The 26819-nt window shown below is 35.2% G+C and overlaps 1 protein-coding gene across 9 annotated transcripts in view; it reads right to left on the bottom strand.

The window, feature by feature from the left end:
* Window positions 1–6994: 6994 nt before the first annotated feature.
* The window catches only part of DGKB (diacylglycerol kinase beta), a 381223-nt gene continuing 361398 nt past the window's right edge, over window positions 6995–26819 (bottom strand). For all 9 annotated transcript variants that reach the window (XM_010399089.4, XM_039549085.1, XM_039549084.1 and 6 more), the window contains 3 exons: window positions 21147–21267; window positions 19345–19405; window positions 6995–9417 (listed from right to left, as the gene is read on the bottom strand). In XM_010399089.4, the coding sequence (XP_010397391.1) occupies window positions 9310–9417; window positions 19345–19405; window positions 21147–21267 (290 nt within the window). In that variant the 3' untranslated portion in view covers window positions 6995–9309. The remainder of the gene's footprint in view (window positions 9418–19344; window positions 19406–21146; window positions 21268–26819) is intronic.

Below are 26819 nucleotides of genomic sequence, written 5' to 3'. Positions count from 1 at the left end.
GTTGAAGATGTACTCTTTGTACACCATTTGCATACCTTAGACCTATGACATCCTAATCAAGGTTTACACACACGCCAGCTTTTAGAAAAAAATTTAAATGTTTTTATATAGCACCTAGCCCTGGCTATTTAAGCACTGGCAAAGGCCTGACTCACTACTGCGTCACTGCTGTTTTAAGAATAAAAGCCAAGAAATCCAACAGCAGCAGCTACTTTAGGCAGAAATAATTAGGAGTGGGTTGTGTTATGCTGTACATAGACCTGGGTTTTGCAGCACTGTGTTCAGGGCCTCTTAAGGCAACGGGACAGGATTCGTTACCAAGTCAACATTGTGTTGAAGTCCTAAAAGCTGGGTTCAAAGCAACTATTTATTCATTCATACTCAAGTTTGGTGTTACATTACCCCAGCAGGGTGATTCAAACATTAAGGGTAGATTTTTAAGGCTCTGAATAGGGAGAAGAGGCACAGTTACACATAGAATCCATAAAATTTACATGTGAATTGGCAGATGCAAAATAAAACAGTGATGTGTGAACTCCACCTAGTCGGAGCTTGAAAATTCTCATGCCTTTGAGATTCAGAGAGTGGAGTTTAAGACAGGTCCTTAACTTAACTCTCTTATAACATTGCTTATAGCACTTACAGTGTTTGCTAGAAAACTGGGGTCTGATTTCTTCCTTAATCTGAGAAATTAAAAATTTCTATTTCTCAGCCTAGTGCCTAACCACCAACCTACAGAACTGTGCAGACGAAAACATATTCTAATACAGCATGTTGAAGCTAATGCTTTTGGAGACAGAAATACAGAATTGCTAAGGACACAGAAGAGTGAGGAAGGAAAACATGAGCACTCTGCTGAAGGGAAGAGACCTGGTGACCTCATTTCCAGGCTAATAGTGTGGGGAAACTTCATAGGTGCAACCATTCAGTAGGTTTTTACAGATGTGTGAATGCACATAACTTTTCAGTGTCTTACTTGAACTTCTTTGCAGACATTTTAACATTTTAGATGTTCCTGCCACAAGACAGCAAGGATAAAACCCAGGCTCTGTGTCTGCAATGGCAAACCAATGATTTCAGTGGAGTTGGGACTTCACATCCACATCCTTACTTCAGTTTAAATTGTCTCAAATAATGCTATATTTCAATCATAATCTCCAAAACTATGACTTAGTAACACATTTTACATTAGGACTTTAAATGCTCTCAAGGGATCCCCATTGGTGTAGCAGAAATAGCATGGCATGCATGTAAGGGGAACCAGATCTGCCAAAATATTCTCAATCCTCCCTTACACAGTTGTGGCTGCATATTCTGATGAGGATCATGTCATAGGAACTCTTCAAATTCATTTGTGAAGTTAGAATGAAAAAATAAATGACATTGTAACTTGGCTAGAAGTCCTCCCTGTTGCAAACTTCTACTGAGCATAGATGGAGTTGGTATTATGTGATTTTTTTTTTTCCTGCAAATCCCTTTACTGTCCTGTGGTGCTGGACCAGAAGGTATCTTGGGTTCCTTAAAACATTTTTTTATTGCACTTATTAAAATCTGCTTTTATGCTGTGCTATTGCATTGTGCTTTGTGGAGGAAGCACATAGTAGAAACAGTTAAAAATTACCATTTGTGCTATATATAAGAAAACAACACAAATATTGCGCAGACATACGAGCGTTAGCAGTGGCAAGCTGCAGACGTATTTAATATCTACTTGTACCCTTGCATTTTTAGACAGAAGTCACCCTAGAAACGAATAAAGGAAGTTTAACCCTTTTCTGAACGTTTCAAATTCTGCCTATGTGAGTCTGACTCCAGGAACTGAGCTCTGCTCTCTGTTGTCAGCACAGCTTTTCTGGTTCTATCTGAATGCTTCGACTAGCTTTCATGGCAATACATATTTCTACACACACACACCAAAAGGAAACGATTGGCATCTGCCATAAGATTTATTTTTTTGCCTAAGATTCAGCAGGCAAGCCAAGGAAAAACTATAAATCATTTTGCACAGACTAATATCTCAACTCTTCGACAGAGAAAGCCGTTATATCTTATAAAGTGACAGGATTCCCATCAGGAGGAAACCTTATCTTGTGCCAAAAAACTGTAACATTTTCTTAAAGCCCCATTAACCTCATGCAATTCCACTCACCTGGTGTCCCAAGATCATAAAATTAAGACTGATGATTGTCACAGCAAGAATTTTAACATAGTATCAACTGGGTCAGATATCGCTAGACTGTACTTAGTGATAAAGGTACAGTGACCAAAAAGAAGACAGCAAAACTTCAGACAGTGTACATATTTTGGGTAACTACGGTGTAAAAAGTGTTCACAGATTACCTATGGCATAGTAGTAGCTGATAATTCACCTAAAAGACGGAGAGACATTAAAGACCGCAGGATTTTGAGAATTACGGTGACACACAAATGCCTTATTGACGTGATTAAATCGTTATTTTCAGTTCAGTTACAGTGCCTTCTTTATCTTAGAACAAAACCAAGCATTATATCTGCCTTGTCAGCAACTTGTTTTACAATGCCTAGTCTAAAATATTCTTCTGTGATTTTATAATAATTAGGATAACTTAATAATGTAATTTCCCTTCTCTATTTGGTGACCAGGTAGACCTGTACTGACAAATTAATCTGAAAAAGGAGGAACAATGAAAAAGTCATTCCTTGAATATAACTCTTAGGAGATGTGTACCTATTGGAATACCAAAAATGAAGGGATTTTACATAAATACTAGAATTTCATGTGCAGCCTTTTAGTCTGGTGTCAACTAAGAAGCACAAAGGTAGAAAGCTTCATTGCAGGATCTTGAACAAATATAAGAGTTTAAAAATTCTCTTAAAGGAAATAAGAATTATGTTTGTAGTGAATTAAAAATAGCATAATTTTATTAACTTTTTGCTTTTTGAAGTGAAAAGTCAGTTATACCACAATGCTAATCACTATATTAATGAACCAGAATTAATAAATTAAACAAAACTTTACATTGCCTTCTGACATTCAAGGACAAAATATTTTGATGTTTAAAAAGTAAGTCTTATTTTGCTCTGAAATGGGAATCCAATGAAAAAATTCCTTGACTAGGGAAGGTGGGTTCTTCCACACAAATTTTGATGAAGCAGAGGTTAAGGAATTTTTGACCAGCACTACTGACAAAGTATGGCCTGAATTTGCATCTCAATCCAAGCTCAGACTTTGTATATCAGACGGTTGGACCAAATCTTTCAAAGCTTCTTGTAAACTAATTGTATTGAAACATTAAAAGAAAGATTTAGCTGGTTTTCCAGAAAAAAACCAAAAACCAAACACAACACGAAGAAGCAAACCACAGCCCCCCCCCCCCCCCTTACTATTCAGATTATATTCAATGGAAACAGTGATTGATATCAATGAGGTATAAATTCCTTAATCTATATGTATATATTGTTGTAACAAGGTCATACCACTGAGGAGAAAAGCCCAATACACCCATTTCCCCCCAGAATTCTCTCAAACTACCTAAATTAATGAGTTATTTCTTTTTCCTTGGAGAATAGGACTGAATTGAAACACATGGAAGTTCAACTTAGATGGAATAGATCTTCCTGCATTTGCTTGCTTACATATGTGTGTACAGTAAACATGTTTTATATCTGTCCAATCAAAGTTCAAGTTCTTATCATTCTGGGATAAAAAGAGAGGTTTAGAACTCATTCATAGTTACTAAAAAAACCCAACAAAACAAGAAATCATCACACTGACAAAACCTACATCACACCTTTTGCAACAGCCAATCTCATGGATGGGCAGAAGTTACGGTGCCAACACTCATGTTGCAATGTCTGTTCACCTCACCGAGGGGCAGTGGTATCACCACTCTCTCCCTGCAGGTACAAATAGTTTAAAGAAGAGTTGTTATGGTTTTGGCTGACCTTTTTTTTGTATATTTAATATAAATAGACTGACAGCCCGGAAGATTGACAATTTGTATTTTCTTATTGGCTGGCATAACTTGGCTCATAAAGATGGTTTCACCAAAAGAGTGAGAAGTGTTCATTTCCCTGTCCAAAAAAGCAGCTTATCAATGCAAATTTCTGTGTTCCTTCACAGCATGCAATTTTCACCCTAGGTATAAAACAACCAACCAAAAGTTTATTTCAAAGAGGTCCATCAGCAGTTAAGTATTTTCACATCAACATTAGAATAAAAATTGAAAGCTTCAAAATCTTTCCTTCTTGCTCAGTTAGACCCAGTAAATTATTTTCCATGTTAATTAGAGTGGGCACCTCACATGAAGCTGCTTCTTTACCATCAACACAGCCACCCCCTTTTTATAAATAACAAAGCCTGATGATTATCACTTAGTCTTTGTATGAGTCACATTTAAAGAGAGCCCTGAGGTGCTTCTCAGGGAGTCTCTTTGAATCATGAACCAGAAAGGAAAGAAAGCAGCCTCTGAAATATTACCATACCCAGACTCTAGATGCCTAGAACATATCATTGCCTATTTATAGTTTCAAGCCATCAGGCAGTTTCACATAATGGAAGTCAATGGTCATAGAAAAGTTTCCTCTTCTTCAGTGGTATTTGTAAAATTAAGAGAACCTGATAATGGAAAAGCTCCACACACATATATGCAATACAGAAAAGGTCAAACCTCCTTATTTCAAAATCAACTGAAAATCCATAGTCTGAACAAAAATGAGGAATAAGAGCCAGCAGGCTCCCTATGGTATAAGCCCAGGTTGGGCAGACATCAGCAAAACCTGATAGACATGAGGACAGTTTCTACCTCAGTCGTTGCTGCACAGCACACCCTCAGAGCCTCACACGCCACGGATTTTAAGCTATTACTTTATTTCTCATTAACAGCTTCCAGGTCTTGCCCATGTTTTATTCATTTTCCAGCCAGGGCTACAGTTAGGCTTTTACTCACCTCAGCAGGACCACAAGAAGTTTCCTTCCTTATGGACAGGGAGAAAACAGAATGCTTTCAGACCTGATGGAGCTGGAGACAAGCAGCAATTAGCTGACAACAGGCTGACACGTTCTTCACCGCTCTTGCATAAAACATTGAGCTGTGCTCCTCTGGCCCACCTCAGCTTTCTAAATTTATTTATTTATTTTCAGGCTAACTGCTTAGTAGCTTGGCAAACTGCCGTTTTGCAAAGGCAAATTTTCTTCTTTTTTTTTCCAGGGTATGAAAGAAATAGATAAAGTCCTGAAAATCCTTTACCTTCTTTTGACAATCCTTCAGCTCTCCTTCGCTTGCAAGTCCTCCTCACTTCCCATGAAGGGCTCAGTTGTATTGTTAGCCCCATTTCTCTCAGTCTTTCTGCCCCCAAAACAAGGAAATGCTATTTTACTCCTTCAGCCTTAAATGGAAGGGGTCTCTAGATAAATGTAATTAACCCATTTCTCTAGCTCACTGCTGCTCATTAGCCCTGAGTGCCTTCATCTGGCCTCCCAGGTCCCCACCAACCATTTTTGTGGATGCCTCTGCACATTCTTCACTTTGAGCATCTGTTTTCTCACTCCATAGCAGAGTTCTCTGATCTTCTCCTACTTCCTTGTCTAGAGATAATTCTTCCTGATTTGTTTTTTTTTCCATTTTGTAGCCATTCTCCCTAGTCACTCCCACAGAGATGAGGGACAACACCTTTCAGAAGTGTCAGCTTCCCAGTTGGTCTTGGTATGGTCTGCCTCAAAGTTACAAGCCCCAGAAGCCAGTTGAGGTTGAAGACAGTAACTTGCAGAATACCACTAGTACCCTAAATCGCTAATAATCACTAAAATGCTATAATCTTGGCAAACAAATATTAACCTATAGATTTAAAAATATAAAAAAGGCATTTTTCTGCCTTTCTTACCACAGCTGACTATATTACTTCTTACACTGATATTCTGAAACATGTTGAAATCTGTAACTGTATTTGCCTTAAATAATTTTGGATATAAGCTGGTCATTGTTGGGCAATGTACATGTAACTCTAGAGAGATGAAAAGAGTGAGCAAATGTAACAGAAACTCTAGCTGGTTTCAGAAACTAAGTATTTCCTATCTCATCAGAGTCCTGAGCGTACCAACATGTTACCCGGTCTGGCATGCACATACACATATGCACACCAATAAGCCTAAACCATGAGGTCTTACCCCTAGCTTTAAATAATTGTGATGATTTGCATACAAACATCTTAAAAGTACAGGAAACAGTAATTCTCTATTAGTCTCTGCAAGAAATTCTTCTTCCACTTCTTTTTAACAGGAACTCATGAGAAGTGAGAGACTGACCAATATCAGAAATTAAAGTTGTTTCCTGAGACACGATGTTCTTTTGTCAGCATATTGCCCAGTTGACATGCAATGATGAAAGATTTGCAAATCCATTTACTTCCTATATATTTTTAATTGTCATTTACATTGCAAATGTCACTAACAAAGCCTTAAGGAATGCTTCATTGTAAAGAGTAGAAGGTTTACAGGTACCCTCTTCAGTCAACCTAAGAACAGTACAACTACTTCAGCTGTATGAGGATATATGCATATATTCTTTGTTTTACTTCTTACACCAATGAATAGTTTCATGTTAGTTCTGTGCATACTGAAAAGAATCCCCCTTTGAAGTTCTCTTTCATTAAATCAACCATTTTCTTTTCATACGATGTTTTATGTACTCTAAGAATTTCTCTTCACCATCAATACTTTCAACCTGAGCATGGTTTTAAATTATTAGAGGCCAGGCTAAAAAAACCCAAACAACCAAGATTAATAGAAAGACAGTCCCTGCTGTGAGAATTGTTAATTCAGTATAATGGCTGCTCTGTTCTATTTTGTTACAGTGAGAATTTATACATACTCATCAGCAGATCTGATTTACTTTTTATATGTCTATTCAGACTTGTAATTCTGATGACATGGACTCATCTATCCCTCTTTACATAAAAAAGTGTGTTGTGACCAACTTGCTATCACAGACTGACACATTTAAAATTGCACACGTTATTAAGTAATAGCTTATGTATAATTTTATTTGTTTTCAGAGTTACAATGTTCATGAGATAATCATAGAGAACACATTATATATTGTTGTTAAACACATTTTTGCCACAAAAAGTTGAGAGCATTGGTAGAAAATCCTATGTCAAGTTATGTGAAAATATTTATCACCTGTAACCATAATTTCATAAAACCAATATACACTTTGCGTAATATTATGTCAGCAAATTCCTTCTTTTTGCAAATAACCTTTGCTCTATACTTATGCATGTTCATAGTTCAGTGCATCAAGTGCTTCTGTGTGTATGTGTGTTTGCAATGCACAGGAAAAATACTAGTTTACTCCTATGGTAACTGTAAATGTCAACACCACTGGACCCAAGAATGGTGAATTACAAGATCTTAATTTTAGCAAATAATCACCTTCATATTTTTCTACCTAATGCTGAACAAAACATTAATTGGTATTTACCTCCTAATGTTTACAGAACATAGACTGTATATTTTAAAGACATAATCCTTACCAACTATATACTTTTATTTTAGTGTCTATTATATAAATTAGGACTCTGTTGAATTCTTCTACTGAGGAGCAAATGATAGTAACTTTATTTAAATACATGCACAGTACCGTGCACTACAGCATGATGAAGTATTATTTTTAAAATGGATGAATGAATCAATAGAAAAATAGATTTAATAAATAATTAACATTTTAAAGTCTGGATAAAAATGGGAAATCATGCATTTCAAGCAAAGTTTTATCTTTTCCTTGTTTTTTTATGAAATCTCTGAGAACTTAAGACATGCAGAGCTGAGAAGTAGCTCACTCTGAACAAAGAACAATGTTAAGACTGCACGAAAAGTTTTGTTTGAGATTGTTTATATGCAAGACTGAAAAAACCTGCCATTCTTGGACTTCCCTTCAACATTAGACAGTGCTGTGCAAACCTCAGAAAAATCCCTGTAATATGATTTCTAAGCTGTTAGGAAGTCTCTCAGAGAGCTAAGAAAGTTAAAACCTGAGCAACTGCCTCACCAAAATTTATGACAAGAAATGGTTGGATTCCAAATAGCAGACGACAAAAGGGTAATAGACAGCAGTTTATCCTTGAGAGATTAACTTAGGGGATAAGTAAATTATGAATGGAACAAATTTATAAATTATTATGACATAAAAAATATAATTTTAGCTTTCTAATATTTAGAGTTCATATCTATGTCTCAATATTTAGCGTATGTGACTATGTCTATCAACATATGAAACAAATGAAAAGTGAGTATTTACTTGCAATTAATTTAATGTTTTTCCCTACCCCAACATTTGTCTGGACATGACAATGTAATCAAAAGAACTGTAAATTTTCAGATGTGAGTCTACTCCAGTGAGTTTGATTAATTATGCATTAACCCATTTCTCTGAAGCATCCTTCTCTAAATCTTTGGTGGGAAATGCACTTTAATTAGGCATAAGCTTTGGTTATTTGTGTGCATATGCACTATGCTATTGGTCAATGAGCAGAATGATTTAAAGTTTACCATGTTACAGAGATGTACTGCTCATGAAAATAATTCCAGGGTTTCAACAAACACTGATGGTTAGTTTTGCAAGTATTATTATCTTCACTCAGCGTGATCTCCTTAGTCTTATAGTTTTTGCTCAAACTTTCATCAACTTCTAATCTTAAAAAAACCTTATGCAAGAACAATCATGATCATTTGAATACTGTGCATATTGTTAGATGTTTTCAGCAGGTACAGTTACTCATATACATAGGAGTTATCAGAATAAGATACAAGATTTTAATACTTAGTTGAATAAAAATATTCTCAGGGTAGAAAGAAGTGATAAACTAAAAATACAGGTTAATGAGACCTGTAATGATTTTACTGTGAAACAGGTCAGATTGACTATTGATGTAAAGATGTTTGATTGAAGATACTATTGAACCTATGACATATGTTTATTGTAGTAGAAAAAGCTGAAACAGAAAAGAGAGAAATCAAATTACTCATGACATTCTCTTCCCATATTCCATGGCAGAATTAGCCCACAGATCAGTAAATGGTAAGGCATGCAACAAAAAATAGGCTGTATCACTTCATGTAAACATCTGCTTTCATCATGCAAAATGCCTACAAAACTGTGACAACATTTTTTTCTAGTAGCATAGTTTTACATCAGCTTAGCTACAGAACGGTTAAACCAAAATCCAAGATTTTGCAAATAGAAGATATTCTAAAACTCTTGAAAGATTTCCAGCATGAATATTCCAAAGCCCAACGAAGCTAATTGTTTTTTTTAACTAAACTACATAGGTTTATTCCTTGCTGTGGTTCCTTGTTCTTTTGATGATAGAAGAGAAAAGACCGGTTTTTGGAGGAGGTCCCATCAACATGGGGGCTTGGTTCTTGTGAGTAATTTTTATCTGGGGAAGAAAAAAGAAAAACAGAGTTATCCCTTGAGCTACTTCAGTTCCAACTATCTGAGATGCCTGAATTATCTTTATATGTAACTTACAGATCTTCTGCATTTAATCTAAGATGAAAGGAAAATACCTGGGTTCTTTTATGAACCAATCTATGTGTAATTGTTCTTCCACAAATAATTTAAATTATACAGAAAAAAAATTAAAAATATAAGCCACAAAATAAATGCCAATACATAATCTTACTTTTTGAGTGTGGGATTTATTGCTCACTGTTGAGAAAGAATTTAAAAGTTGGAAAGAACATACATGCTGACAGACCAAGCTGTTGCCTATTATTAAGACAAGCTATATCTTTATATGCTTTATTTATACATCTAATCAAGCCGTACTCTTTTACCACAAGACACTACTTAATTTCAAAACAGCCATTATGGACAAAAGTATAAAGTTAATACACAAGAAAAGGTCCAAAAAGATGAACTAGCATTCTAATTTGTTAATTAATTTCTAATAGAATAGACTCAAATATTGAAAAGACTATTTAAAACACTTTGTAATACTGCTCTAAAGCCACCCGTTTTGATTTCTTTGATATAGAACTACGAATCACCTTAAATGAGACAACCTTAAAGTAGATTATGTCTGCAATTTTCTCTAATTCAAGTCTAAATTAGAGAAGACATTTTATGAATGTATGCTATGCTCAAAGCTAATTGAAAGCAATTATCAAAGTGGCATTTTGTCTGTGACTTTAAGATACATTGTAAGATAATAAATGATTCTCATTATGTAATAAAAAGGTCACATCTTGCCTTTGGGCTAGTGACGTTAAGAGTTTTTCAAAAGCAATCCGAGACATTTTCTTTAGTGAACTACGACTAATACAAGAACCATCACTTATTAAATATCAGTTGTCACCTGCACAGTACCCACATCAGAGATGGGTATTTCTTTCAAAAAGAAACACCACCTCATTAAAAACTGGAAAAATATATCTCTTAAAGTGCATACCTGACATTTTCAAGTTAAAATGAATATCCTTCACTTGTCATTCACTAATAGTAATGAAACAAAAAAAGTATGTCACGTGGAGAGGCTCATTAAAATATAGATCAGGACATTTCTTGGGGTGGAAATTTACTTTACAATATAAGGAGACAGAAAAAATAAAAATCTCAACAGCGTGTGTCTTGGTTTAACTCTACCAGAGCCTTTACTTTACTCTCCAAATGCTCATTTTCATGCCACCTTAGTTCATTAACTTCAAATTTCATGTGGGACCTCTTTTTATCAACACTGTTCATTAGTATTGAATATAGCATATGGGGGCTTTTTGGCAGTGTAGATTACTTTCACATGGATAATAACTCTTGCTTTCAAAGATTGGCACCAATATATTTTCTCACAATAAATTCCGCTTCAGGCATCACTTTGGAAGACAAATCTGTAGTTGGGGTAAACTGGCATTATTCCATTGATGTCAGTACCAGCTGATGATCTGGTCCTGGAAAATTGCCTCAAGGATTTTTGCAACTTTCACATGCTTCATAAGATGTATTTTGGAGCTCGGGAGCAGTGATGATATCAACCTGATCCTGAGGATCATGACATGAAGTAATCTACAGCTGGTGTGAGTGAATTTTTCAAGCCATTAAGAGTTTATCTTATTTCAAGATTTGACCATGATGTCGCAGTAGGAATGCCTTTAAGTTTCCTTTCAGAGGTAAAACATAGTAATTCCATCTTTAAGTGAATAAAAGATGGCTTTAGTATGAATGGGTAAGGTAATCCTGAGACCCTGGACAGATCGCATGTTGGGATGGGGCTGTTCAATGCTGCTCAGGATGAATGCAATTACATACTGAGTAAATGTTTATCATTTGTAATGTCTTTCTTGGCTTGAGCCATCTGTTTCAGAGACCATGACCTCTTCAGTATGCTGCTTCCTATCAGCTGAGATCAGCTAACATACCTTAATATGATTAACCACTGCCATGCATTGGGGTAAGTCCTGTATTTTCAACTGTTATAAATTGGCACAATTTCATATGGTGTAAAATATATTTTACATTCTGGAAACACTACAATAAAGTTTAAATTAAAATATATGTTTTACTTAGGCATAGTAGTGTCTGTTAACATTGCATTGGTTGACAATGATAACCACTGATTCCTTACTTTCCTACCCTAAAAAAAAAAAAAATTGAAACCTCTCATTTTTGGCTGATGAAAAGAGATCAGTATGTTTCTGAACCATTGCACTCTTTTGCCTGAAGAAGGCTAATTTTGCCTTTCCCGAGACTCTCAGGCACTGCATTTCTGCCCTGGTCTCTCACTTCTGCTTCTGTTCTCATACTGCCAGCACTGCCAGAGTTGGAGCTGTGAGTTTGGGTGACGAGTGTCAGTACACACTTCGAGATGGGAAGAAGCACTGAGGATCTCAGACAGAGAAATAGTGTTGTAGGTCAAAGTAGGGCAGAACAGTGAAAGTGCTCTATGAGACGACAGAAAGAAAGAGAGGGAGAGAGACAGGGAGAGAGAGAGAGAGCACAATCTTTACTTACAAGCAACTGAGAGTTCGTTAAGTTAAAAATTCCTACTTACAGCTGTATAGAGATTCTGTGTGTGTGCACATGGAGTGCCTAAAGACTTTTACCATTCAGTTTCTCTTCCATTCAGCAAGCAACTTCATGTCTTTTTTAGAAGAAACACAACTATAAAAGTTTTAATTAAGACCCTCTTACAAAATTTTTAATGTTTCTTAGATTTACCTGTGAATCACACACACACACATGAGAAAAAGAGATTGCACAGACAAAAATCCAGAAAGCTAAAATCCTACCTAAAGTATTTTTAGGAATTGATGATAACATACTGATAAACATACTCGTATAAATCACTATGAAATTCTGGAAAACAGTTTTTGAGATCACTTACTCAATTTTATTGAAAATATATAATAACTTGAGGGTAATATGGAGAACATTTTACACATAAATTGAGTGCCTGAATTGCTGCTGGAACAAAACCAAAACAAATAAACAAAAAAACACCCCAAAAAATCCCAACCAACCAATAAAACACCCCAAAACAACCCCCTCTCCCCAAAACTAACATCAACCAAAAAAAGACAAAAAAAGAAAACCAAAACAAAAAAGAAATTATTTGACGTACTTGGCACACATTTATCTTTAAAAATAGGCAAAATCAGGAAATAACAGAATTCCACTTAGGGGTAAATAAGTAGCCACATGAATTGCTAAGATACCATGGATATTTGTTGTAAGCCTGACCCACAACATTCTAAGCTAAACTTAAAACTGTTGACACCAATGACAAACCTCTTATTCACTAATTGAAGCCAAGATTTTATCCCATGAGGGCTGGTATATCTAGTAAATAGGTTTAGCAGAAAAACACTTCATTTGCAACTTTGAAATCACCTTTCCAGTACTAGAAAGTATGTCCAGTGATTGTATTCATGGCAAGGAACACTAGGTCATATTGAAAGAGTATAATTCTCAAAAGAAGAGATGATAATATCTCCTTATATGTCAATAGAAAATTTTTTGATAAAGAAACCTGAATTTTTGATACTAAAGATACTTACAAGTGCATAAACCAGGCATTTATTTGTTTCAGGAGCAGGTCAAGGTTTCTAAAGGCCTTGAAGCCACATTAATACAATGTATCCACAAAATGAAATGCAGTGAACATCAATAATTTTAGCATGATAACAATATCTTTTAGGTCAGTCAGTTTTGCTTTCATTTTCCCTTTTCTGCAGTATGTGTTGATTACCTTCATGCTCCTAACTTCACAGAATGCCTAAATATTTACTATTTCAGAAGACGTGGTGCTATAAATACAGGTTCTAAAGTACTGCTTTGACAATAGGAAACTGGAAACAGAGCTAGTCAGCTTTGCTTATAGTATTTCAATTAATGTTAAAGAACATATTGATGTATTTTAAAGACAGAGGGGGAAAAAACTGCAGAAAAAACCCCAGCCTTATTTCCAGCAGGATCTTTTAGTTTGTGGTCACTTTTTTCCATGCTCTCAGCAGGGTTTAGATGTTGGTTGTTTTGAGGGTAGGAGGGTTTTCTCACAGTCCAGACGCCCTAGTGCTGCTCCTCTTACAGGAAATAGAGGGATGCAACACCTCTACATCACAGGAATGCCAAATAATTTTATCTTTCCTTAGGTGATCAAGAGCGTATGGGGTATCATGGTATGAATCAGACCAACAGAATGTAGGCAGTGCTGAGCAAAATTAAACTGCAACTTTCATTATGTGGCATTTTGGACAAAATCTCTCAGATCTAGACTAGTTGTTTTAAAAGCGTTATGCAACACATCTTAAATAAATTTCTAAACAATATTATTGTGCAAAGTGCAATCAAATCTAATCAGTTTGGCATTAATTAAGCTCTAATAATATACTCTAGTCTCTCTCCTAAGTAGTGTGATCCATTTCCCCTTCGCACAGGTAGATTGGAAAACGTTACGGTGTCATCATAATTTTTAAACACACTGAGAAAATGACAGAGCTGCAAAATTAAAATAAATGATTAATGGCATTTTTTTCATGTTTTGTACTAATAGGTATCACTGAGGTTTTAAATTAATAGAGCTGTCAGCTCAGGGTTGTTACAGATCCAGTGCAGAACTAAAATGGAAATTATGTATTCCACAGATACCTAAAGATGACACTTTGGAATATTTTAAATTTTAATTAGTAGGTGCAATTGTTTTTCCCCCTCCTCCCTAAAACCACTGCAAATTAATTGGCAATTAGTCACAACTAATTCTTTTCTTAACAATCTGAACTGGAAAGAAAGGTGCATTACATGTTAGAGTATTTGTCTGGGGTGCAGAAAGCACACATGCAGTAAATTGCTTTGTCAATTACAAAAACAACTGTTGTGAAATTAAGAAAAAAATATGCATACATAAACAAAAATAATTAAAGTACAGTGTACCTGTGACCACAAAAAATAATGCCGAGCTGCAAAATAAAATGTTAAAAACTAAATAAATCAATCTGGCCTTGGAACAGAAATAGATGCACACTGCTGTTCAAAAGGGAAAAAAAATGCAGCATTTTTGTATAACACCAAGTCTTTTCTAGTGAATGACTTCCATTTATGGGTTACCTATGTAGTAATTGGCTAACATGCTATTGAAATTAGCCACCATCTAGGACCCAGCTCCTCTCTGCTGTAAAGTGGCAGACACAGTAGTTTAAATGCTCACATTATAAACAACTGATAAGAAAATACTGGCACAGCCAGAGGCATGGAAAGAAGATACTTTAGAGACAGAGTCTAGAATACAGCTCCACCTGCTTCATGTGAGGTGTGAGGTATTGGAGACAATGGATCTATATAAAAGCAAATCTGTACCTCTCTTTTAGTTTTCTCACCTACCTCTGGCGTATAGTCATTATTAATAAAAGTTTGGTTTTGTTTGGTTTAAGTTCTTGTTTCTCTCTAGATTTAACAATAGGACAGTAGGATATCTGTGCCCTGGCTCATCACATCTCTAGGAACTAAAGGAAAAACTAGAGAGAAATCACTCATTCAAAACTTATTTTTAAGGTGCATTCAAATTATATTTTGAAATACTAATTTCGAGTAACATTATTCCACGATTTACTCCAAGTTTTTATATAAGTAAACAATTCTAAAAGTACTGTGTCTCAAATATCTATGAAACTGTGTTTCTGACAATCCATTAGTGAGCTCTGACTATGGATTTTTATTTTTGTTTCTTTATTTAAGCAATATTCTTGCATCTTCTATAGACATTTCTGTCTTCTACTTTTAATCTAGTGTTTCTAGAAGCTTGACACTCTTTCAGATATCATGCCAAGCAAGTCAGGAATAGATAAAAGAACTGAAATTGCAGTTATTTCTAATTAAGATGGAACATTGTTATAGATTTTTTCAAAACATTGCTAATAATTTATGTAGCTAAATTGAAAGATTACTTTTCTTAAAAAAACCCCTGATGGCTAAAGCTAGAAGTTTATTGAATTAACTTGAGAGTCTTTGAAGTTTCATTACTATTAATGACCTGTTTGGAGATCAGGTGAAACCATAGATATCTTTCATGTTGCTATATTTGTCTGGGAGAGCTCTGATAGAATTTCCTCTTCAGCTAATCAGACAAGATGTTTAACATAACATTAACATTATCATCTTTCCTTCTTCCAAAGAGTCTTCTATAAAAAAAACAGTGAAAACAATACAATTTGATGCTCAGATGCTTCATCTTGTTATAAAGGAGTAGAGTGACTTTGTTAGACGCTGCAGTCTGCATGTGTTCAACATGCTGAATAATTCTGGATGACAGATTTTTAGACCAAGCCACTCACATTTTTAAGTATGCACAGAAGCTACAGGAGTGCATACCTGCTCTCATCTAGGGATGCTAGGTGCCTAAGCAATACACCACAAATGATTTTAAAAGAAACATACAACAATTTGTTTACTACTAAAATTGATCACAGGAAGGAAATAACACAGATCACAGCTTCTGGAGAATCACTGCATTATCTACCACATGTCAAAACATTTTCTCAGAGCTCACAATATCATTTTGGAGTAGCACGGCCTCCATATGCATGAGAAGGGGCAGTGTCAGCAACTCATGCTATTTGTGTGAAACTTTTTTTCCAGTCAGAAAGGAGAATCAGCAAAGAGAAACATGTTTATTCCTTCAACAGGAAGTAAATTTCCAAGCCTGCATGTGCAGGGTGCATCCTATACATAACAGGGATTTGATGCTGATCTTGTTTTCCTGAATAGGCATAAGAGAAAAGTTGGAGAATTTTGATCAGGTTGAACTTGATTTCCTGAAAAATCATTTGAAAAATACTCTCATTTATATCAAAACCTGAAGCAATCCAGAAAAGTACTTTTGAGCTTAAGTACTTGCAACCTGGGCAAGAGTTGATTCAATAGCTGCAGATTCTATGTATTTCTTTCTCACTTCGTCTCTGTAATATTTATAGGTCAGCCCTTAAAACTACTGAACTTAGATGACACTGAAGTTCCCAAGATACCAAAAATAAAGTGTGTTATTTCAACATCATAAAGGACAGTTGAAGGGGGAAATACAGCAGTCTTTTTTTTTTTTTTTTTTTTAAACAATAACTTTCTGGCTGGAACACCAAAGAATCAAAAACCTGAGGCTCAGCTGCTGTGTCTCACTGATGCACATGATCTGTGCAACCTAACAAGGTGCAGGCCTCTCTCCCCTAAAACTACAGAGCTGATATATCCAACCACAACTGTAGCTTTTGTCCTTCATACAACATAGCTAGTAAACTAATTAGTGCCTTGCCTCAGCATCCTGATGTGAAAAAAGAGGTAGCATGGGAATATCTCCCCATGTCTCATTGCACAATGCAGGAATAGCAGCATCTTTATATATGGGCCTCAATTTCTTGTAAGAGCTAGGGAAAGAAGCTTCCTAAGAGGTGAAATAAAAGGAAAGCCAAACTATCGCATGTGTCCTAAGGAATTAAACTTATGGAGTTCTTTATCTGGCCAGGATGATTTTTTTTTTTTTTTCCCATTTAAAAATGCGTCATTAATCATTTGTTTTCATTTTGGGAGAAAAAGGCAGTTTTTTCTCTGAAAAAGACAAACCCCATGATTTTTATACTGGCCTCCTTGTATTGTTTTCTGAAATTTGAACTCCTCCTGGCTCAAATGACAGACTATGTAGCTGACTAAGTCTAAAGAATTATTTTGATTTCATGGGGGTTTTGTATAGACTCTGGTTTGGATACACATCACAGATATCACCCTGGTATTTACGTGATCAAGTACACTTTGGCTTCCAAACAAAGACTGCTGTGAAGCACAAACTCAGAAATCAAATCTTATTCTCTGGTTGAAAGAAAGCTAATATCCACCTATGTCATTATCTATGGAAGAATTCCTAGTTACTTTGCAGAGAACTTCAAGAAAATCTCTACTGTCGTTAGAATTAGTGGGGAGAAGAGAGGTTGGACCATATATGTTTTTTACTTTATATATATACGACAATGCAAGGAGCTATTGCAACAAATACTAAAGCTCCTCCGCAGGAAAAAAATCCTCAATTATGAATAAAATAATGAAAAATAATATTTCTATATCTAAATTTATAGATGTGCATTGGTATAGACAAACAGTTCATGTCTTTTTTCCTCAGAGGAAACAAGTACATTCAACAGCATGGTTTTCTTACACAGTGCCAAGTATATTCTTTTAACAATGGTATAGCAAAAAGAATACGTTCCTCAGAAAAGTGTATGCCATTTCTATCCCCTTTAAAACTGGACAGCAGTAATTATCAGCAGTAATTTACTGTTTCCTCAGGACAGTAATTGAAATGTAAGAACTGTCTCTTTTTCCAGGATTGTTCTCAATTGCACAGGCAGCTTCTGCTACCATTATCAATCAGAGAGCAGGGATTTTGCACATAGCAAGCATCAGGATAAAAAAAAAGCACATGTTATTGCCAGCATTCTTCCATAAGTTCTCTTCTGTAATCTGGCAACTGAAAATTACATGTCTTTCTCCTGAACAAGTAACTGCTGGGTTCAGTGCTGTTGCTCTGCACTGAGCCATCATTGTAGAAGAGGTAAAGATAATGATATCTCTTAACTTCAAAAGGTTTTCTGCAACTAATCTCATAAAATCCCCTCTGTTCTGCTTTCACAAACTATGTGTTCATATGCTTCTCCTCCCGTTGTAGAATCTGTGCACCTCCCTAGAGAATGAGAATTCAGCACCCTTCACACTGTTCAGCTGTACACTATGGTGTATCTAGTAAACATGAACTATCACAACTCTCATCTGTCATCCTAAATCATATATTATCAGTTAAACGCCTATTAGCACGTTACTGAATGTTGTCCCTTTTATTTTTTTGTGTAACTTTTAATTTTCCACAGACAAAGCTCATGGAAGTAATCCAGTACCCTTTTTTGGAAAATTACTCCCATTTGTAGTGGGATTTCTTCCTTGTCACAACACTGTTTTGTGATATTTACAAGCTGAAAGGCTACAGCAATTAGTCTACCTAAAACCACAGGTCTTCTTTACGGAAGCAAAATTAGTAGAACTGCATATTAAAATGTGTCACTAAGATTACACAGGACAGTAAAGAACTTGTATGTCTTCAACCTCTTCTGCGAATGCTTGGTTAGCCTCTCTAATTATTGGAGAGACATGAAAATGCAGAGTTCCTACAAATACACCTTTCCTTGCGTTGTCTCTAAATAGTCACTCAAAGAACATTCTCTGAGAAAGCTCCTATCCTATCCTAGCTTAACCTAACCTATCTAGATTGATGTTCACCTGCCCTCACTTCGTATGTGTGGGTACTGAAAAAAGAAACAAATTCATTTCCTTTATTTCTCCCTTAAACTGTAAGGACTTAAAAAAATATTAGTCCTATTGCATAATACCATCAGCACAGCTAAGACTTCAGCTTTAGTTAAAACTTCCTTGATATGAGCTCTCAAAAACACATTAGAAAATCTTCTAAATTTTAAAGACTAATATTCGTTACCTTATACATTTCAGCATCAAAACAAAGATTGAATTTTCCTCAGCAATAGAGACTCTAAATCTGATACATCATTATAAATAAATGATCATATTGGGTAAAGGTATATTGAGACTGCAATTTTCAAATACCAACTTCTGAAATAAATGCCTTTTTATTCCATTCTAACCTGTGGTTGAAATCAGAATGATAAATTGAAAATGCAGGGGGTATTGAAGTATATAAAAACAGTTTGTGAAGATGTTATTTAAGTAAATTGAGTTAATGCTGATGAAAATGGTTGTCTTTTAAACAAAAGAGAAATATTTCTATCAGTGAAAAAGAAGAGAAAAAAAAAAAATCAGTTGCAGTTACCGTGCAAGGAGTTTGCATCCAAGGTTCCCCATCTATCTGCATAGGCAGAGACTTGCTGGTCCTAAAGGTACAAATTTCATAATATAAGAAAAAGAAACTAGACAAAATTAATAAATGTATTTATTAAAAAGGCATATATGTGATGGTATACAGATATAACCCTGCTTTACCCCTAAACTGGTATGAAGGTTCCAGTATGACTCAAAATGCTTACAGAAGTAACCCAGTCAACTTAGTAGGCTTAGTCTGATTTTCAACACACAAAGCAAAAACATGGCAAATACTCATGTATCTTGATAGTAATATACTACTCTTTCATGGAAGAAGAGTCTGCAATTTGTGAAATAATGAGTGAATTACACAATAACTTCAGGAACAAACCTTATTAACAGAAAAGACAAATTTCTGCTATTTTTTAATAATTTAGACCCTGCTAGTACGTAGTATATATATTATACTACTATAAAGGAAATAAGAAATAAATTTTAGGTCTATCATCACCGCTTATTAGAACCACTGTGTCTAACTCCAAGTTAGACAGAACACTCACAAAGAATGAAGCCTGCGCTATATTCAGTGCTTAACATGCCACGCTATAAATTTAAATTGTTAGCAAAGGGGCGCTGATTTCAACATAAAGATACAGACAGTATTCCCTCCCTAGGTCTGGATGCCACGTTAAGAAAAGTGTAGAAAAATGAGAATCAAAAAAGAAAAATGTACTATGTTTTTGGTCTTTTCCAACCCTGTATTTCTGCATTATAATAGTTTGCATACAAGACTATTAGAAATAGCGTGGAGTAGAAAAATCTAATGATGTAAAAATTAGTCACGCATGTTGGTCAATGGGAATTCAGGTTTGGATGTTATTTGAAAACAACCAACAGTTCATGGAATTATCCACTGTCACCTATGGCCATAAATGGAGGAAGGGAAGAATGTTTAATGAGCTCTCACTTTACAGTTCGGGAAGGGCTCCTACTTATTTTCTTAAAGCTTTTATTGTTGCTCTTTTGTTTTAGGTTTATAATTGTAGACCTTATGGGTTTAATAAATTCTGGAAAATTTTTCTTGAGGAATTCTTCACTGACAAAGAGAGAGATGGTCAATTCTTTTTCAGTCCTTATTTAATCCAAAAGTTAGAATAATTATTTTTTCCTTGTGTTCCAATCTAAGTTTACTCTATTGTGAATGTTCATCTCTTAAAAATGATAAAACACAATGAAATTAGAGTACTCCACCATCATCAGCTCACACATACCAACAGATTTAATAATGGTGGCTTGTCAGAATTCAGGAAATAACAAATTAATTAAAAACAGAGCACTTTGACTTCCACAGATCAAAAAAGTGCTTTACCATTACTAATTACATGCTAATATTCACTAGTGTGGTATGCATTATAAATGGGTTAAAATGTGACAAAGTAATGCTAAATTACTTCTGGCTTGAAATTGCATGGAGTGTATGCCAACAATAAACCCCAAGATGTCCATGCCTTATTCCTTCTACACCAAATGCTTGACAATACTTCGTCATAGGACAAAATGGCACTTGAATACAGCATGTGAAGCTTGAATGTAAACACCCTCTTTTTAGTTTTTTGACACCTTTAAAGAAAGGAAGATGTATGGGCATAGAATATGGATGGAATATATTAATTTCATAAACAAAAATGATACTTTCACAAGAAATAATAATTATAATTATGACTGTTAAACTACAAAAGAAAGTCAGCTGGCAATATAGAAAACTCTACAGTGTCATTACAACAGTGCAGTGTAAATTAAAGCTGCTGATACCTGATGACAACAGATGAACACTGGGCAAGCCGTCTTCCAGCACTTTTCAGACCTGTGTATATCTGTCCCATCTCCATGGCTCCTTCCAGACCAACCACTTCCATAAGCTGGTCACTTAGATCTGCAAAAGTTGAAAAAAACCCACATTTTGCCTCGACAACATTTGGAAAGCAGTCATATTGACCAACAAGAACTGCCAGAAGACAAGTTGATAATAAAAGATGTGGAGAACAGAACTGGCAAAAATGATGATTCCTAAGAAGAATTACAGCTTTAAGTTGGACACAACTGGGCCCTGCTGTCACATGATTATACAATATTCTGACCAAAATTATTCTGAAATTGAATAATTATATCCATAGTTTATTTTATTACATGAAGACTGAAGAAATAATTTCATTATATGAGAAAATAGGAGAAATTCCTCCATTTTGGTTACCTGACACACAGAAAATGAGATATTTACAGTTCACAAATTTATGCTTTTTATTTTTTCAACAGATATTTAAAATCTGTGAAGAAAATGACAGTACTCCAGAACCTAAAGGATCCGCCTCTGTACAGTACTTTTCAGACAATGTGTACAGCTTTAATTCAGCCTTTATGTGCATGCATTATCATTATGACACCATTATTACTTTTTGTGTTGGATCAGTGTCTTAATCAGTACACAGATGCAATGCAAAAAGAAAGAGCACCTTAACTTTCCACCTAGCTTTCCTGAACTTTGTAGTGCTTGTTTGCACTCAGTTATATATTTTTTGTTTCACATTTCTTTTTGACTAAATAGAACTCTGGCATTAAACTTCAAAAAAAAATTTAAATAAATATTAGTTTGCTTGACTTCAAGGAGCAAGGACAAATTCTGTCTGGAATTTCAGGTACAAACAGAAACCTAAACAGTAATAAGCAGTCTGCTTTGAGAAGCAACCAAGCGAGGTAATGAAATATTATCCAGAATCAACTAGGGTGTTTTGTATGAAATTCTTTATATGCTCCTGTGTAAATATATGTTGCCAAGACCAAATGGACGAGAAAAAGAAACATTTCTTTCTAGCTGTATTATACATGTGTTTTATAAATTGGCTGTTAACATCAATGTTTCTAAAAGGTACATTATTCGGTGAAGCAAAGCATTGAGCTAAAATGTTAGAGTCTATCATCACACTGAAAAACCCAAAGAAAAGAGACCACATTACTCTGTATATTTTAAACCCCTCAACCTTTAATGAAGGTAAAATTTCATGCTAACAATCATATCTATGAGGCTATTCCAAAGTTTCAACGGGAGTCTTTTCTGTTCACTTCTTTGGGCTTTCAATGAAGGTAATTAACTGAAAGAAGTACTGTGATGAGGGAAAAAAAATATTAAAAGCAAATAGGATTTATGATCTGGATTATTCAGCTTCCAATAGAAAATCTGATACTATCCAAAGCCTTCCATTTTTCTTCTTATACTTTCTTAATATTTTCTGCTATATTAATTTTCTTATCACAGTGAAATCAGTTCCATATAATATTAATGGAGAAAAAAATAAATATTTTTGCCCATTAAGGGAAAACAATAAGACAGTCAAAAGTTTAAAATATACAATATGATTAATTCTAAATATACGTTTTTATAGTTTGCATCCCTGTAGCACATGTAAGCCCAATTTTGTACATCTGGCTTTCTGCTGCCTTTTTTTTTTTTCTTAAAATGTTTCCTGTAAGTAACTCACATTTAAACTCAACTGAGATTTAAACAAATGCTGCTTTTCTTGGTAGCCACAGAGATTTAACTGGGAAAGCACTACTCATTTTCAAAAGTTACTATAAAAGCACACAGAACTTTACAGATGTACTAAATCATTAAAATGTTTAGCCAAAAAAAGCATAAAATTCCTATTCACTGGGCCATTAGAAAATTATTATTTTTTAAATGGAAGAATAATTAAGAGCAGATTTTTATTTCTGACAGCTCAGGCAACATGTGCAAGTTTCAGAATAGTGACATTTGTAGGGATATATATTTGATGCATCATTTTTCAATAGCTGTGAGATTAGTGCCAGTAGCAGCAGGTAACTAAGGGCCAAATCCTGCACTTTGATCTCTACCACACTCCTCAGAAAATTTGATACATTAAACATTGGAAGATGGAACTGAACAATACTCTCATCTACCAAGAAAGTGAAGCCCTTTCAAAAACTTCACATTTGCAGTGGCACATTCCCAAAGTGGAGTTATTTTAGGCCAAACATGAATATTTTTAGAATCAAGCTTAAATTAGACATAACTTTCCCTCACAAGCAGTAAAAACTAAAGCAAATGTAACATGCAATTATTGACTGCATTAGTTCACACTCCTGCCCTTGCTAATATATTTGACCTCATGCTTTTACATAGTCATATCCATTTCAACAAATCCTTGAGATATATTGACTTTGATAAGAATTCGAGTGAAAAGCGGAAAAGGGAGTGTGTCTATTTTAGTCCCATTCTTCAATGATGTTACATGGCTATAGGTACAATGGTTGAATATAAAGGGTCAAGACATCAACAAATGGATTATATTTCTTCTTAAAAGATCTCCACCAAAGACTCTGAAAGAGACTAAGCTCTGTTTAAGGAGATCTGATCTTCTATATAAATTAAAAGATAGGAAAGGGGAAGTCATTCTTCATTCTGGTGGAAATTTATCACTGATTTTTCAGAAAGATCGGTGCGGGCCTCTGTACTGCTCAACATAAACCCCAAAATAATCTGGAAATAGAAGTAGATAGTGAATACTGAGGATTCAACAAAGGAAAAAGAAAAGCCAATTATAAAAAAAGTTTAGGAATTTTACAGTACTGAGTAATGGGGCTTTACGAAGTCAGAAAGTTCAATATATGTAACTTAACATCCATGAGGAGAAAGAGAGCTCACTACAGATACGTAGATTGTTATATACCTATATGTAACTTTAGGAAATAAATATGGTGTCTCCATGTGTATATGCTTATTTTTCTGGACTACAATTGATAATGTCATGCAGGAATGAATATTGTGAAGTTACTGTGACAAGTACTATGAAAATATCAGCTCAATGCTCAATTTCAGATCATCAAATATTACAATTGGTACATCCATAAAGTATGGAATTTGTAGTTCCAGTTCACTCAGCAACGAAGAGGAATAAAAAAAACCTGGAAATGACAGATGAACAAATGTGGTAACAAATATGGAGCAACTTCTGTATGAAAATAAATTAGACTAGTAGCCTTCCGGAAGTAAGGAGATGAATGGAGGAAAGATGAGAAAATAATAAGTGCAATGGAGTAGGTGAAGACAGTAATGTAATTCAGTATTTCTCAAAATGCAAGAACCAAGGAGTTTCATAGTGCTTCTAGACAAGAAGGAAATCCTTTTTACATAATATTTTGTTATGCCATGAGGCCACACTAGACTCTGAAATTACTTAAATCAAAAATGATGCATATTCGGTAGGATATCTTAACAGAAAAGAATCACTATAAGTTTGCACTTCTGTGCTTTATTTCTAACACAGGTTGGTATTAGAGGCTGGACTGAGCTACACAAACTTGTGGGTTGATCTAGTATCACTATTCTTGTTGACTTCTTATACTTCTTATAAATCGTAGTAAAAAATAATGAATGCTGCTGCTCATTAAACATCATTTGTCACTTCAAACAGTTTATAATGTGGACTTTTCTATGACACGTATCCCTATTGTGTTTGACACCTCATTGAGAAAGTCACTCTTTTCCATCCTCAAATTATATTCTTAAGTTACAGACTCGTGTGCATCTGCGTGTCTACCAACTATAAAGCAAAAAAATGTATCCCCTTTTAGGGATGTGTTTCTTTCTCACATTTCTTCTGCATCCTACAGATTTTATTCTAAAGAGAAATAATTGGTGATTGCAACGATAAAATTCTCCAATGCATGCTTCACCTGTTGTAACTAGTTTTAGAAAGCTTAGATTTAGGAAACTAAAGGTTAGATTTTCAAGAAGAATTTCACAGCTAACAGTGAACAAAAGCAACGATCAGATATTGAGCAGTTTTTCTTTCTAACGAGTTCATTTAGTTGCCTAAAGGAGAGCTGAAGTCTCATAGGTAAGCTATCACATAGAGCATCTCAGTATTAGTCCATTAGGAAAGTGTTTTCTGACTGGTGCCTTGGGGTTCCCGGGTCCGTTTGTTCTACTTTGTGCTCTGTGAAAGAGCTGAAGGCTCTCGCTTGTTTTCTATGTGAATGAGCCATTAGAGTGTGTGGGAATGTTTTCACAGCACCATGTCTCTCCTGCCTCTTCCACAAACCAAAGTACTTCACGTGTCTCCTCATATTAGCCCTGTCAGTAAACAAAGCCAGCTCTCCCAGGGGAGCACTGCTATCAGCAGACGGTGACTAGCATGCAGAGGGGGATCTGACCCCTTGCACTCATTCCTGATGGGGAGATAAAGTCACTAGGGAGCTGACTGTCCGTTTCTTCCCATAAGGCAGCAGAAGAAAGAAGTTCAAACAGAAACTTGCACAAGTGGCAGACAAAACATTGTATGCAACTATAAGCCCTTTATAGCCCTTCCCAAGGCATGAAGAAACACACTTTGAGACTTTAAAGTTTCGTAATGAGTTTACGTTATCCATTATCTTGGCATTAGCTGAATGCCTCAACATTCAAAGTGAACACACAAGAGAAAAACACATTTGGAATTCATCTATGAAGATAAAGCAAGGAAAGCAAAACGGGGTAGGGGGTGGGTAAGAAGAAACATGGTGTGATTAGAAAAACTGATTTACATAGAGAACTTTCCCTCTGTAATGGAACTGGTTTTGATATCTAATTTATCTTTGCAATATATAAATATTTCTGTCCTGGCAAGAGATTGAATGACTCTATTATAACTTGGGGTTACTGCACTCACTCAGGCACATTTGCATAAAAACACTGCTGGTCAGTGGTAAATCTGTCTCTGGCAGCAGTTTGTCTTCGAAGAGAAGGGGCTCCATAGCTTACTAAATGTAATCAAACCCTAGTAATCATCACACTGGAAATTTTTTGGTTCCAGTTAAAATACTGGATAAAAATTTGAAAGCTGGTATGATGCCAGAGGATCCTTGAAAAACTCCCAAGCTCAATGCTTTGCACCACATGAATGCTTCAGTATCTTCCTAGAACACAGCATGTATTAAATCTCCAGTTACCCATTATGCAGGAATGTGAGGTTGCTTCCACATGCAGTGATAGGGACTGTTGTAAAAAAATGCTACAAATGTGTTTACTGTCACAATATTTTCCTGATTTTAAATGAACACCTTTTTCTAAATTCCTGGTTGCAAAAAAAAAATCAGTATATCCTCTGCAATCTGTACATCCTGGGTTTTGTTATATCTTCCTTTAGAGAAGCTACCTGAAGTAACATATGCCTCAATAGTTATAACTGTTTATATCAGAGTTTTATCTCAAGGTCCAGATGATGTCAATGCTTTGTTTTGTTACTGATTCGCAGACATATACAAAACACAGTTCTCCTATCCAAGAATTTATAGACAAATAAAACAGACAAAGCATTAGGGAAAAATAATATTATTATGTCCATTTTACAAAGTGAAAATTGTACACAGACATGTTTAGGTCCTGGAAAATATTTGTTCTCATATTCAGCTGAATATATTGTGTGCAGA

Source organism: Corvus cornix, chromosome 2 (assembly GCF_000738735.6).
Source record: "Corvus cornix cornix isolate S_Up_H32 chromosome 2, ASM73873v5, whole genome shotgun sequence".
NCBI lineage: Eukaryota > Metazoa > Chordata > Aves > Passeriformes > Corvidae > Corvus > Corvus cornix.
Note: the sequence above shows the minus strand (reverse complement) of the source record. Positions and strands in the feature narration are given on the sequence as shown.